This window comes from Nerophis lumbriciformis, linkage group LG07 (genome assembly GCF_033978685.3).
Source record: "Nerophis lumbriciformis linkage group LG07, RoL_Nlum_v2.1, whole genome shotgun sequence".
Taxonomy (NCBI): domain Eukaryota; kingdom Metazoa; phylum Chordata; class Actinopteri; order Syngnathiformes; family Syngnathidae; genus Nerophis; species Nerophis lumbriciformis.
Genome location: NC_084554.2, coordinates 46,577,931 through 46,594,437, shown reverse-complemented (window position 1 = coordinate 46,594,437; position 16,507 = coordinate 46,577,931). Strand labels below are relative to the sequence as shown.

The 16,507-nt window shown below is 43.7% G+C and overlaps 1 protein-coding gene across 2 annotated transcripts in view; it reads left to right on the top strand.

The window, feature by feature from the left end:
- sugct (succinyl-CoA:glutarate-CoA transferase) overlaps positions 1-12,268 on the top strand; it is a 69,273-nt gene extending 57,005 nt beyond the window's left edge. Inside the window, exons 13-14 of one of the 2 annotated variants that reach the window (XM_061965040.1) lie at positions 7,776-7,839; positions 12,057-12,268. In XM_061965040.1, the coding sequence (XP_061821024.1) occupies positions 7,776-7,839; positions 12,057-12,220 (228 nt within the window). In that variant the 3' untranslated portion in view covers positions 12,221-12,268. Of the gene's footprint in view, positions 1-7,675; positions 7,840-12,056 lie in introns of those variants that run through there. The other variant, XM_061965041.1, reaches the window with a different exon arrangement.
- The last annotated feature ends 4,239 nt before the right edge of the window (positions 12,269-16,507 follow it).

The window sequence follows — 16,507 nt, the reverse complement described above, 5'->3', positions numbered from 1 at the left end:
GAATTTGTTCTATTTAGCACTGCGTTTTTATATGTACATTTATTTATTTTTTATCAATTTTTATAAGTCCCCTTCCTTTGCAGTATATTTGATTAGTCTTTATTTTTAGGTTTTAGGTTTTTACTTTTTAGGTTTAGCCTGGTCAAAATGCTCCTCGAACACCTCCCTGCGCCGTGTCCGACCGGTAGGAGACCATGGGAAGACCCAGGACACGGTGTAGAGACATTGTCTCCAAGCTGGCCGGGGAACGCCTCGGGATCCCCCGGGAAAAGATGGACAAAGTAGCTGGGCAGAGGGAAGTCTGGTCTTTTCTGCTTAGGCTACTGCCCCCGCGACCCGACTTCGGATAAGCGGAAGAAGATGGATGAATGGATGGAGGTTTAGCCTGTTAAAGTGTAAGTAGGTTAGATATAATTATAGAATACAATTCAAATCAAAAGTAAGAGTACTAATTCAGTGTTAATATTTGAGTGGGCCTTGAGCCCCTCTGTGGTGGAAAAGTTGGGCCCTGAGATCAAAAAGGTTAAGAACCCCTGCTATACAGTACTTTATATCAAACAAACAAGCTGTACTGTGTTGTATGCACTGCTCTGCCAGCACAGGCACACACAGAAGTCCCTTTGGTGCCCTCACAAACGATCAGAAATCTCAAAAATTCTTACCCTATTGCTACAACAATAAACATTTAAAAAAGTAAGATCCCCTTAATATATTATCGGCAAAGGTCCTATTGGGAGAGAAGAGAGTAGGCGGGGGACGGGCCGTGTGTGTGTGTGTGTGTGTGTGTGTGTGTGTGTGTGTGTGTGTGTGTGTGTGTGTGTGTGTGTGTGTGTGTGTGTGTGTGTGTATGTGTGTGTGTGTGTGTGTGGTGTGTGTGTGTGTGTGTGTGTGTGTGTGTGTGTGTGTGTGTGTGTGTGTGTGTGTGTGTGTGTGTGTGTGTGTGTGCTCCCCTTGGAAGAGGCCCCGCTGAACGAGCGGTAGTGTCTTCTCCGCTGTGAAATAAGTCCGCTTTGACATCTTTTTTGCCAGAAAAGTCAGCTCTCGTCACAATTTTTTTTTCTTTTTTCATTTATTTGTTTATTTCAGGCAATGACATAAAGAAGTACAAGTTGACAACACTTAATAATATACATTAATATAGTGCATGATTGTCCAGTTTTGCCTGAAAGGAAGTGGGAAGAAGATAATTTATTTAATCCCACCCCCAGTTCTCCATTCAGTGATTATTCACATGAGTTTCACTCTTACTTTGTTCAAGGATTATAATACAGATGTTGTATCATAGTGACATTACCACAGGTTATAATAATTATTACACTGTAACAATAATTTGTATCAACAATGTAGGAATAATGAATATACCAACAATGGTAATAGACAACATAGCAATAATAGTAAGGAAACGTTGAGCAAATGTTAACACTTTGAGACAGAGTACAACAGCAGGTCAAATTAAAGACCCTCATCTCTATATTTGAACCAGACCCCATGTTTGTATAATAGTTTAAATCCATTAATAGTTTGGCATTGCTTGTGTTGTAAGTCCAGTTTGTTCCATAGTTTTACTCCGCATACAGACACACAAAAACGTTTACGAGTGGTTTGAGCTCTCAGCAATAAGAAATATCCAAGGCCTCTCAAGTTATGAGCCTGCACTCGTCTTATAAAAAAAACGTTGTAGATAAGGCGGCAATAATTTGTTAAATGCTTTATATAAGATTATTAATGTATTATATTTAACAAGGTCATCAAATTTGAGCAACAGATTATGAGTATGTTCTAAATCAGTGTTTTTCAACCTTTTTTGAGCCAAAGCATATTTCTTTCATTAAAAAAATACAGAGGCACACCAACAGCGGAAAAGGTTAAAAAATGAAACTCCACCAGGTTTTTATGCCTTATTTTGAGTGTGTTGTTGTTTCCTGTGTGTAGTGCTTTAGTTTCTGTCTTGCGCTGTTAATTTGGTGACCCTTCCTGTTTGCCTTCCTTTGAGTGCTATTGCCCACACCTGCTTTTTTTTTTGCAATCAAGACTATTTCAGTTGTGCGTACGCCATCCTTCTTTGTGGGGACATTATTGATTGTCATGTCGTTTACGGATGTACTTTGTGGACGCTGTCGCCCTGCTCCACACGCTGTAAGTTTTTGCTGTCGTCCAGCATTCTGTTTTTGTTTACTTTGTAGCCAGTTCAGTTTTACTTTTGTTTTGCATAGCCATGCTTCAGTGCCTTTTCCTAGCGGGACTTGCTTTTTGTTCATTTTTGGTTTAAGCGTTACATACCCCAAAAGGGACAAGCGGTAGAAAATGGATGGATGGATACCTTTTACATGCCAAAAAAGGTTGAAAAACACTGCACTAGACAACGGCACATTATTATAATTATTGATTTGCAAAAAATATTTGGCCCTGCCATGAGGTGGCGACTTGTCCAGGGTGTACGCCACCTTCCGCCCGAATGCAGGCTCCAGCACCTCCCGCTACCCCAAAAAGGGACAAGCGGTAGAAAATGGATGGATTGTTTTTGGATCAATTAGGTGAAGTTGCATAATTTCCCACGGCACACCAGACAATATCTCACGGCACACTAGAGTGCCGCGGCACAGTGGTTGAAAAACATTGTTCTAAATGTATAATAAGCGTTTTGGGTATTATTCCAGGTATTGTAAATGTGCTATATAAATACAGACCATTAACCATTTAATTCCTACTAAAGTGTTGGTTGCACTTTATTAAAAAAGGGTGAATGCATTGGCCATTACTTGTTTACTTGCTTGTTTGTATCCCTAATTCATTGATACATAATTCCCTTACTACAAATAACAGAAATATAGGAAACTTCACCTGCAGTGTCCAATATCCAGTATTTATTTAACAGTCACACTGGTTTATTTTTTTGCTGAAGTTACTGATTCGATTTCATCTCACCAAATCGAATTTTATCGTTTAATGGACTGGACTCTCGCAATATTATGTCAGACCCACTCGACATCCATTGCATTAGGTCTCCCCTAGACATACTTGCCAACCCTCCCGAATTTTCCGGGAGACTCCCGAAATTCAGCGCCTCACCCGAAAACCTCCCGGGACAAATATTCTCCCGAAAATCTCTCGATTTTCAGCCGGAGCTGGAGGCCACGCCCCCTCCAGCTCCATGCGGACCTGAGTGAGGACAGCCTTTTTTCACTACAGGAAGACAACAGGGTGACAAGAACTAAATCATCCATACTAGAGATAAATTGTATTATTATGTTTATCTTACCTAAAAATAAATATATTTATTAATTAAAAAAAAAAAACTAAATACAATTTTACTATATTTTGCTAAAAACATCAAAATTAATTGTATTTTTATTTGTATTTTTTCTGACTCCTTATTACATCCAGCCATAGAATTATACCGGTACATTAAAATAAACATCCATCCATCCATCCATCTTCTTCCGCTTATCCGAGGTCGGGTCGCGGGGGCAGCAGCTTAAGCAGGGAAGCCCAGACTTCCCTCTCCCCAGCCACTTCGTCCAGCTCCTCCCGGGGGATTCCGAGCGTTCCCAAGCCAGCCGGGAGAGATAGTCTTCCCAGCGTGTCCTGGGTCTTCCCCGTGGCCTCCTACCGGTCGGACGTGCCCGAAACACCTTCCTAGGGAGGCGTTCGGGTGGCATCCTGACCAGATGCCCGAACCACCTCATCTGGCTCCTCTCGATGTGGAGGAGCAGCGGCTTTACTTTGAGCTCCCCCCGAATGACAGAGCTTCTCACCCTATCTCTAAGGGAGAGCCCCGCCACTCGGCGGAGGAAACTAATTTCGGCCGCTTGTACCCGTGATCTTGTCCTTTCGGTCATAACCCAAAGCTCATGACCATAGGTGAGGATGGGAACGTACATCGACCGGTAAATCGAGAGCTTTGCCTTCCGGCTCAGCTCCTTCTTCACCACAACGGATCGATACAGCGTCCGCATTACTGAAGACGCCGCACCGATCCGCCTGTCGATCTCACGATCCACTCTTCCCTCACTCGTGAACAAGACTCCGAGGTACTTGAACTCCTCCACTTGGGGCAAGATCTCCTCCCCAACCCGGAGATGGCACTCCACCCTTTTCCGGGAGAGAACCATGGACTCGGACTTGGAGGTGCTGATTCCCATCCCAGTCGCTTCACACTCGGCTGCGAACCGATCCAGTGAGAGCTGAAGATCTTGGCCGGAGGAAGCCATCAGGACCACATCATCTGCAAATAGCAGTGACCTAATCCTGCAGCCACCAAACCAGATCCCCTCAATGCCCTGACTGCGCCTAGAAATTCTGTCCATAAAGGTTATGAACAGAATCGGTGGCAAAGGGCAGCCTTGGCGGAGTCCAACCCTCACCGGAAACGTGTCCGACTTACTGCCGGCAATGCGGACCAAGCTCTGACACTGATCATACAGGGAGCGAACTGCCACAATAAGACAGTCCGTTACCCCATACTCTCTGAGCACTCCCCACAGGACTTCCCGGGGTACACGGTCGAATGCCTTCTCCAAGTCCACAAAGCACATGTAGACTGGTTGGGCAAACTCCCATGCACCCTCAAGGACCCTGCCGAGAGTATAGAGCTGGTCCACAGTTCCACGACCAGGACGAAAACCACACTGTTCCTCCTGAATCCGAGGTTCGACTATCCGGCGTAGCCTCCTCTCCAGTACACCTGAATAGACCTTACCGGGAAGGCTGAGGAGTGTGATCCCACGATAGTTGGAACACACCCTCCGGTTCCCCTTCTTAAAGAGAGGAACCACCACCCCGGTCTGCCAATCCAGAGGTACCGCCCCCGATGTCCACGCGATGTTGCAGAGTCTTGTCAACCAAGACAGCCCCACAACATCCAGAGCCTTAAGGAACTCCGGGCGGATCTCATCCACCCCCGGGGCCTTGCCACCGAGGAGCTTTTTAACTACCTCGACAACCTCAGCCCCAGAAATAGGAGAGCCCACCACAGATTCCCCAGGCCCTGCTTCCTCATAGGAAGACGTGCTGGTAGGATTGAGGAGGTCTTCGAAGTATTCCCTCCACCGATCCACAACATCCGCAGTCGAGGTCAGCAGAGCACCATCCCCACCATACACGGTGTTGACACTGCACTGCTTCCCCTTCCTGAGGCGGCGGATGGTGGTCCAGAATTGCTTCGAAGCCGTCCGGAAGTCTTTTTCCATGGCCTCCCCGAACTCCTCCCATGTCCGAGTTTTTGCCTCCGCGACCGCTGAAGCCGCACACCGCTTGGCCTGTCGGTACCTGTCTGCTGCCTCAGGAGTCCCATGAGCCAAAAGAACCCGATAGGACTCCTTCTTAAGCCTGACGGCATCCCTCACCGCCAGCGTCCACCAACGGGTTCTAGGATTACCGCCACGACAGGCACCAACTATCTTGCGGCCACAGCTCCAATCGGCCGCCTCGACAATAGAGGTACGGAACATTGTCCACTCGGACTCAATGTCCAGCACCTCCCTCGTGACATGTTCAAAGTTCTTCCGGAGGTGGGAATTGAAACTCTCTCTGACAGGAGACTCTGCCAGGCGTTCCCAGCAAACCCTCACAATGCGTTTGGGCCTGCCAGGTCTGTCCGGCATCCTCCCCCACCATCGCAGCCAACTCACCACCAGGTGGTGATCGGTAGAAAGCTCCGCCCCTCTCTTCACCCGAGTGTCCAAAACATGAGGCCGCAAATCCGATGACACAACTACAAAGTCGATCATGGAACCGCGGCCTAGGGTGTCCTGGTGCCAAGTGCACATATGGACACCTTTATGTTTGAACATGGTGTTTGTTATCGACAATCTGTGACGAGCACAAAAGTCCAATAACAGAACACCACTCGGGTTCAGATCCGGGCGGCCATTCTTCCCAATCACACCTCTCCAGGTTTCACTGTCGCTGCCAACATGAGCGTTGAAGTCCCCCAGTATAACGAGGGAATCACCCGGGGGAGCACTCTCCAGTACTCCCTCGAGTGAATCCAAAAAGGGTGGGTACTCTGAGCTGCCGTTTGGCGCGTAAACGCAAACAACAGTCAGGACCCGTCCCCCCACCCGAAGGCGGAGGGAAGCTACCCTCTCGTCCACCGGGTTGAACTCCAACGTGCAGGCTTTGAGCCGAGGGGCAACAAGAATTACCACCCCAGCCCGTCGCCTCTCACTGCCGGCAATGCCAGAGTGGAAGAGAGTCCAGCCCCTCTCAAGAGAAGTGGTTCCAGAGCCCTTGCTGTGCGTCGAAGTGAGTCCGACTATATCTAGCCGGAACTTCTCCACCTCACGCACTAGCTCAGGCTCCTTCCCCCCCAGCGAAGTGACGTTCCACGTCCCAAGAGCCAGCTTATGTAGCCGAGGATCGGACCGCCAAGTGCCCTGCCCTCGGCTGCCGCCCAGCTCACACTGCACCCGACCTCTATGGCCCCTGCTATGGGTGGTGAGCCCATTGGAGGGGGGACCCACGTTGCCTCTTCGGGCTGTGCCCGGCCGGGCCCCATGGGGACAGGCCCGGCCACCAGGCGCTCGCCATCGTGCCCCACCTCCGGGCCTGGCTCCAGAGGGGGGCCCCGGTGACCCGCGAACGGGCGAGGGAAATCTGGGTCCTTGGTTTGTGTTCTTCATCGAGGTCTTCGAGCTGCTCTTTGTGTGATCCCTCACCTAGGACCAGTTTGCCTTGGGAGACCCTACCAGGGGGCATAGAAACCCCCGGACAACATAGCTCCTAGGATCATTGGGACACGCAAACTCCTCTACCACGGTAAGGTGGCAGCTCAGAGAGGAGGGAATTAAAATTAAAATTAAAATTAAAAACTTGCTGTGGTATGAAGCCCGCTTCCTCAATCTCTTCAGTACGAGCAAGCACAAAATGAATGAATGAAGCGTTCGCACACAGAGACATATTTGACGTGATCTAAAAGTTTGTAGCTCGCAAATATAGGGGTTCGTAAATCGAGGTTACAATGTATATATAACATGTCTAAAACTGTAGCGCCTGTACAGAGTCAGAACAATTGTCCGTGGTTGACCTCCTTGATGTCTGGCTGACGATGTGTCACTGAAGCGCCGATGATGTGTGCGACTGCACGCCAGCCATACAGATGCTCGCTGCGTTTGTAACAGCCTGCTTGTGCACGAGGGAAGGAAGGATGAAAGTGGTGGAAAAGAAAGGAAGCCTGCACGCACAGGACAGGTGCGACAGGAGCGGCCAACACGAAGACGCATCGTTTTCCCTTTGATCTTTACGACTTTCTGACTGGGATGACTTTTGTTTTGATGACGAGCTGGAAAACGTTTGAGAAGAACAAGAGTTGTGTGTGAGAGTGTGTGTGTGTGTGACGGCCATATGGATGTAATGATACCCTGCATAACAAGCAGATAGCATGGCACACACACATGCATGTAATCACCAGTGCACACACATCAAACACACTCACACACTACGATGCTCAAGGGAGGATCAAACCAGGGGAAACTTAAGACTCAGTAGCCAAAACCAAAATGATTCTTCGAATTTTTCTTATTGTCAAAATACATTTCAATATAGACTTTGTTCTCAAACAACCTGAAGACCATTTTCCACTGTCTCGCAACCGCATCTGGACCAGCTGTTGTGCAGCTGTTATTTGGCAGCTATTAGCCTGGGCGCAGTGTTCAATGTTTGTATTGTCCAACAGGGGGCGACTCCAACCTGACTTATGACCTCCGCCCTGCGTCACGCCCCACTGGCGCCTGTGATTGACAGCTAAAAAGACCAGTGGTACTGTTTGTCTGCAGGTGAAACATAATGGACTCATCCAGGAGATGAACCATCCCACCGCAGGATGCATCGCTGTGCCTGGTGAGCGCGCACACACACACACACACACACACACACACACACACACACATGCGCACGCACAGTTTGATGGATCTCAGCACCTTTCCACACAGAGGAAGCAGTTTGTCTTCTCATCTGACTTCCTGCTTCCTGTGCGACGCTGCAGGAAGCCGTTCATAATCGGCAGCGGCGGCGCTGCCGTGTGATAAAACGTCTCATCCCAAACTGGGCTTGAGCGAAGCACAAAACTTCACGGAGCGTTGGCTTCAAGTGGCCGTGACGTTGAAGTGCACGGCTCAACATTCTCCACGCGGGGCCAATCGGGTCCATCCTGAAGAGGGCGCTAGCATGGCTTTTCTTCAGGTTTTTCCTGGCTGAGGTGGAACAACAAATATAATGTGTTGAATGAACTCAACCATTACTTCCAATATTGCTGAATTATTTCCCCCTCACACACACACCGCTTACGACCGCTGCACTTTTTTGTTTCCTTTCTTTAAAAAAACAGTTTGTTCCCGCCGACGTCTTCAAGTTGTTTTTGTTTCCGCTTTTATTTGTCTCGCTGGAGAGGAAGCGTTGTCAGATAATCAATGAAGCGAGGAGGGAAACAAGGTCACTGCCCAGCAGGCGCAAGACATTAAAACAACGTTGAGAACTTGTTGAATTAGGTCCTGACGTTGAGCAACTCATACATAACGTTGAAACAACATGCTTTTTGACGACGTTTAATCAATTGGGTTGTGACGTTGATTTGATCATTGAATTTTGGTCATTTCCCAACTAATATTCTACAATACAAATACATAGTTCAAACAACATGCTTTTTGACGACATTTATTCAATGTCGAGCTGTGACGTTGATTTAACCGTTGAGATTTGGTCATTTCCCAACCAATAGTCTCCAACACAAATACGTGCAATCAATGTTGGGTTGTGACGTTGATTTTACCATTGAAATTTGGTCATTTCCCAACCAATATTCTACTACACAAATAGAATGTTGAAACAACATACTTTTTGACAACGTTTAATCAATGTTGGCTTCTGACGTTGATTTGACCGTTTAATTTTGGTCATTTCCCAACTACTATTCTACAATACAAATACATAGTTCAAACAACATGCTTTTTGACGACATTTATTCAATGTCGAGCTGTGACGTTGATTTGACCGTTGAAATTTGGTCATTTCCCAACCAATAGTCTCCAACACAAATACGTTCAATCAATGTTGGGTTCTGACGTTGATTTGACCATTGAAATTTTGGTCATTTCCCAACCAATATTCTACAACACAAATAGAATGTTGAAACAACATACTTTTTGACGTTTAATCAATGTTGGGTTCTGACATTGATTTGACCGTTGAAGTTTGGTCATTTCCCAACTAATATTCTACAAAACAAATACAACTATTTTGCAACGTTGTTTCAAAGTCAGTTTTAAAGGACAACGTACGAGGTTGAAAAACATGCTTTTTGACAACGTTAAATCATGGTTGGGTTGTGACGTTGATTTGACAATTGAAATTTGGTCATTTCCCAATCAATATTCTACAACACAAATAGAATGTTGAAACAACATACTTTTTGACAACGTTTAATCAATGTTAGGTTCTGACATTGATTTGACCGTTGAAATTTGGTCATTTCCCAACTAATATTCTACAAAACAAATACAACTATTTTGCAACGTTGTTTCAAAGTCAGTTTTAAAGGACAACGTACAACGTTGAAACAACATGCTTTTTGACAACGTTTAATCAATTGGGTTGTGACGTTGATTTGACCGTTGAATTTTGGTCATTTCCCAACTAATATTCTACAATACAAATACATAGTTCAAACAACATGCTTTTTGACGACATTTATTCAATGTCGAGCTGTGACGTTGATTTGACCGTTGAAATTTGGTCATTTCCCAACCAATAGTCTCCAACACAAATACGTTCAATCAATGTTGGGTTCTGACGTTGATTTGACCATTGAAATTTGGTCATTTCCCAACCAATAGTCTCCAACACAAATACGTTCAATCAATGTTGGGTTCTGACGTTGATTTGACCATTGAAATTTGGTCATTTCCCAACCAATATTCTACAACACAAATAGAATGTTGAAACAACATACTTTTTGACAACGTTTAATCAATGTTAGGTTCTGACATTGATTTGACCGTTGAAATTTGGTCATTTCCCAACTAATATTCTACAAAACAAATACAACTATTTTGCAACGTTGTTTCAAAGTCAGCTTTAAAGGACAACGTACAACGTTGAAACAACATGCTTTTTGACAACGTTTAATCAATGTTGGCTTCTGACGTTGATTTGACCGTTTAATTTTGGTCATTTCCCAACTACTATTCTACAATACAAATACATAGTTCAAACAACATGCTTTTTGACGACATTTATTCAATGTCGAGCTGTGATGTTGATTTGACCGTTGAAATTTGGTCATTTCCCAACCAATAGTCTCCAACACAAATACGTTCAATCAATGTTGGGTTCTGACGTTGATTTGACCATTGAAATTTTGGTCATTTCCCAACCAATATTCTACAACACAAATAGAATGTTGAAACAACATACTTTTTGACGTTTAATCAATGTTGGGTTCTGACATTGATTTGACCGTTGAAGTTTGGTCATTTCCCAACTAATATTCTACAAAACAAATACAACTATTTTGCAACGTTGTTTCAAAGTCAGTTTTAAAGGACAACGTACGAGGTTGAAAAACATGCTTTTTGACAACGTTTAATCAATGTTAGGTTCTGACATTGATTTGACCGTTGAAATTTGGTCATTTCCCAACTAATATTCTACAAAACAAATACAACTATTTTGCAACGTTGTTTCAAAGTCAGTTTTAAAGGACAACGTACAACGTTGAAACAACATGCTTTTTGACAACGTTTAATCAATTGGGTTGTGACGTTGATTTGACCGTAGAATTTTGGTCATTTCCCAACTAATATTCTACAATACAAATACATAGTTCAAACAACATGCTTTTTGACGACATTTATTCAATGTCGAGCTGTGACGTTGATTTGACCGTTGAAATTTGGTCATTTCCCAACCAATAGTCTCCAACACAAATACGTTCAATCAATGTTGGGTTCTGACGTTGATTTGACCATTGAAATTTGGTCATTTCCCAACTAATATTCTACAACACAAATAGAATGTTGAAATAACATACTTTTTGACAACATTTAATCAATGTTAGGTTCTGAAGTTGATTTGACCGTTGAAATTTGGTCATTTCCCAGCTAATATTCTACAAAACAAATACAACTATTTTGCAACGTTGTTTCAAAGTCAGTTTTAAAGGACAACATTGAAACAACATGCTTTTTGACAACATTTAATCAATTGGATTGTGACGTTGATTTGACCATTGAATTTTGGTCATTTCCCAACTAATATTCTACAATACAAATACAACGTTCAAACAACATGCTTTTTGACGACATTTATTCAATGTCGAGCTGTGACGTTGATTTGACCGTTGAAATTTGGTCATTTCCCAACCAATAGTCTCCAACACAAATACGTTCAATCAATGTTGGGTTCTGACGTTGATTTGACCATTGAAATTTGGTAATTTCCCAACCAATATTCTGCAACACAAATAGAATGTTGAAACAACATACTTTTTGACGTTTAATCAATGTTGGGTTCTGACATTGATTTGACCGTTGAAATTTGGTCATGGCATGGCGTAGTGGGTAGAGCAACCGTGCCAGAAACCTGAGGGTTGCAGGTTCGCTCCCCGCCTCTTACCATCCAAAAATCGCTGCCATTGTGTCCTTGGGCGGGACACTTCACTTTGGGTACTTAGAAAAGCGCTATATAAATCCCAGGTATTATTATTATTTTAAAAAAAAACACTGTAAATTCTACAGTAAAATTCTGCTGACTGACCTGCTAGTCTATAGATTTATATATATATACATTTAATCTATATATATATATATATATATATATATATATATATATATATATATATATATATATAATGATTAAATGCATTGGCAAATCCTTATACATTTATATTCATATTTTATTCACTGTTACAAGCAGCCCTCTGAGGGCAGCCCTAACTGCGACGTGGCCCTCAATTAAAAACGAGTTTGACACCCCTTCGAAAGCAAACTTGGAAGTGCAACGTGGCGAGGGACGACTGTGATGACATGTTTTTGTGCTGTGTCATGTTTTGTTGTTGTCAGGTCCCGCCGTCCGCTACAGTAGCTTCTCCAACCGCGAGCCCACGCCTCCCCCTGTGATTGGCCAGCACACGGTGCAGGTGCTGCGCCACGCCTTGGCCTACAGCGATGACGTCATCACGGCTCTCCTGGCGTCGGGGGCGGTGGCCCAGAACAGAGTGTGCTGATTGGTTTTCGGTCCACTTTGTAACGCAAACAATAAAAAGTTATCAGCCGATCAGCTTGAAGCCGCTTTCATCCTCTCGGCGGCGACAGATCTGACAGCTGAGTTTACATTTCTGCTGGCTGTCACGTTAGCGTGCCGCCACTTTGATTCCGTCCAGCTGCTGAAATGGTATCAAATTTCCTTTTTTGGATGACTTTAGCAACTGTTCACTAACTTTTAGTGCAGCCAGCCTGTATGCTAATGCCAACCCTTGTTCTCCTAGCCCCCCCGCCCCTCTTTCCGACGAGCACGACCTTGCAAGCGGGACGCCGCGGCGGACGCCTCACCTCGTCCTCGCCAGGGCGTTGAGCGGCCGGCTGGCTGCCTGAGCCGTGACCCCGGCAAGTGTGTGAGAGAAATTCGGATGTACGTAAGTCGTCAGCTCTTTAAATGTCCCTCACTGCCTGACATCTGGAGCGTGTGTGCAGGAACTGAAGGCTTTTGTACGTCCTGATGCCGAACACAGGCGCTCTGACATCAATGATACTTTTATTTTGAAGGCTTACAGCTGCAGCTGGAGACCCGCTTAGAGACTCACAAAAGCGAAATCCAAGTCTGACATGTTCGAAGTAGAAAAAAAAAAAGTTTTTTACTGATGATGTGACCTTTTTTATTTGAAACATTTGACATCACAACACCATTAATTTGATATATATTATTTTAAATGCGCAGCTCAATAGCGCAGCTTTGATCTTGGAGAGAATAGGCTGTGTGGTGCCAAGTGCAAGTGCTCTCTCACACACTCACACACACACGCACACGCACATTATCCGGGACTCCCTCATATGACGTCCAGGGGGAGTTTCTCTGGAAAACACTTCCTGGCGTTAGCCGCAGGGATCGAGGCGGCGTGCAGCTGCAGCAGCTGGAGTTCACATTAAAACACACCTCGATGCCGCCAATATGAAGATGGGCTTCACCCTCTCACACACACACACACACGCGCGCGCGCACACCTGGGCCGGACAGGATGTGTGCTGCGCGTCGCCACGGCAGCCAGTTGTTCTCGCCGTCACAGGAAACTAGATGGATCCAGCAGAGCCAATTTGAAATGTTGTGACTTACCCCTGGAGCGTCTGCTCGCCGCTTGGACGGCAGAAAAAGGTGCATCGGTTCAGAAAACGCCGATGACAAAGCCACCTGGCGGCCTGTCAAACTGCGACCTCATTGGCTGATTGATGCTCACCTTAGTGCAACTGTGAGATGGGCGTTTAGAATTGATTTCAAATATTGTCAAAGCTCATCATTATTCACATCCAAATGACGGCGGTTGCTTTATGACTTCCTGTATTTCCTGTGGAAATCCCTGCTTAGCAACAAACAGAGCATGTTTATGCTACATTATGGCTGTGATCAAAACACACACGCTTAAAAGCAGAAGATTTAAGATGGGAGTTGTTTAGTTTTTCTGTCTAACTTTTTTTTTTGTGCATGTGGGTCCAGGAAGGATTCCGGAAGGCAGAAGCAACGAAGCGTGCCCAGCGTTGCAGTTCACAGTTTAAAGGTGACTCACTCTTCCTTGTTTGGAGCGCTAATGAGCCTCATTAGGACCCCGCCCTTTGTCCACTCCGCTCTTCCTCCCTGGCCTGGCCTAATGTCATCCCTTCATGCTTTTTAAAAGCGCTACTCCAGGGGTGCCCTAATATTTTCCGCTAAGGACCCGGGGGCTATTTTGGTAGTTTTCACCTTCAAAGCAAGTACGATATATAGTTTTTTTTCAAAGAAGAAGAAAATGCAAGTTGGGTAGAAATATTGTGTGAATGCTGAAGAGCCAAAGCCAAACTGAAAGGCTAACAGTTAGCACGCTAGCTAGATAGCATCTGTCATGTCTGTGTGATCATGTTTTGTTTCATTCATGTTCGGTTTTGTTTTTGGACTTTTTGTTTTGTTTTGTCACCATAGCAATCATTAGTTTTCACCTGTCACGTCACGCACCTGTTTCACGTTCGGACTCACACACACCTGTCACCAATCATGTCACTGTTATTTAAGCCTAGCTTTGTTCATCACTCGTTCTGCCTGCGTTGTTTTGATGTCACACCTGTTTATGTCTTGCTCTGACCAAGGAAGTTTCCATGTCCATGCCATAGCTTCTGCTAAAGATTAGCCTCACTTGCGTTTTAGGCACGCTTGCCTTTTTTTTGTTGTTGTTATATTGTTTATGTTTGTGGTAGTGCGTGATTTATGTTAATAAATCCTAGCCTACCTTCACGCTGTCGTCCGGAGCTGTGTTTTTGCGTTGGAAGAACAACCCCGCAGCGAGCTGCGACCCCCCAACGTGACAGCATCAAGTCATAAAAATATGAGCAAAATGAGCTAAAAAAGCGAGCATGCAAACAGTATTATGCTAACATGCTAACAATAGCATGCTTATAGTTAGCATTCGTGAAATAGAAAATGGATGGATGGATGGAATTAGGGATGTCCGATAATGTTTTTTTTTTGCCGATATCCGATATTCCGATATTGTCCAACTCTTAATTACCGATACCGATATCAACCGATACCGATATATACAGTCGTGGAATTAATACATTATTATGCCTAATTTGGACAACCAGGTATGGTGAAGATAAGGTCCTTTTTAAAAAAAAATTATAAAATAAAATAAGATAAATAAATTAAAAACATTTTCTTGAATAAAAAAGAAAGTAAAACAATACAAAAACAGTTATATAGAAACTAGTACCGTATTTTTCGGACTATAAGTTGCAGTTTTTTTCATAGTTTGGCCGGGCTCCAGTACGATTTATGTATGTTTTTTTCCTTCTTTATTATGCATTTTCGGCAGGTGCGACTTATACTCCGGTGCGACTTATACTCCGAAAAATGCGGTAATTAATGGAAATGAGTAAAATTAACTGTTACTTTTGTGTGAATGATTGTGAATGAGTGTAAATGGGGGAGGGAGGTTTTTTGGGTTGGTGCACTAATTGTAAGTGTATCTTGTGTTTTTTATGTTGATTTAATAAAAAATAAAAACAAAACAAAAACGATACCGATAATAAAAAAAACGATACCGATCATTTCCGATATTACATTTTAAAGCATTTATCGGCCATCTCTAACTAGAATGCATCAAGTACCAACATATATTACTCTGCAATGTATACCTGAAACATTTGTTAAAAATGCGTGCATGCTAACATTAGCATAGATCAAGTACCGAAATATGACTCTCTATACCTACAAAAGGAGCTGAAAAAGTTGGTCTATGAACGTTAATGTGCTAACAGGTAGCATTTGTCAAGTAACAAAATATTTGACGCTGAGGTGTATAACTGCAACATTGAAAAAAAACCTATCACACTAACAGTACACTAACATGCAAACATTAGCATGCGTACTGTTAGTATTAGTGAAATCCCAAAATATATGACACTGACGTGTATGCCTGCTAAACTAGCTAAAGAAGTTAGAATGCTAAAATGCTAACTGTAGTACGGGTCAAGTGCCAAAATATATTACTCTGAGATGTATACCTTTAAAAATGTGTTAAAAATGCTAAAATTAACATACATCATGTGCCAAAATATGACCCTGGTGTATATCTATACAATTAGCGAAAAAGGTTAGCCTATTAACGTGACATGCTTACAGGTAGCATTCGTCAAGTAACAAAATATTTGACACTGTGACGTGGGGCGGTATAGCTCGGTTGGTAGAGCGGCCGTGCCAGCAACTTGAGGGTTGCAGGTTCGATCCCCGCTTCCGCCATCCTAGTCACTGCCGTTGTGTCCTTGGGCAAGACACTTTACCCACCTGCTCCCAGTGCCACCCACACTGGTTTAAAAATGTAAATTAGATATTGGGTTTCACAATGTAAAGCGCTTTGAGTCACTTGAGAAAAGCGCTATATAAATATAATTCACTTCACTTCACTGAGGTGTATACCTACAAAATCTCCTAATAAAGCTAGCATGCTAACAATAGCATGCTTACAATTAGCATTGGTAAAATACCAAAATATATGACGCGGAGGTGTAAACCCGCTAAATTAGCTAAAAAATGTAGCATTCTAAAATGCTAACTGCAGCATACATCAAGTTCAAAAGTATATTACTCCGCGATGTAAACCTTACAAATTAGTTTGAAATGCTAGCATGCTAAAATGAAAAAATGAATGAGATGAAAAACATACATCAAATACCAAAAAAAGCCTATTGATGTCAAAATGCTAACAAGTAGCATTCATCAAGTAACAAAATATTGAATGCTGAGGTGTATACCTTCAAAAATTAAAAAAAGA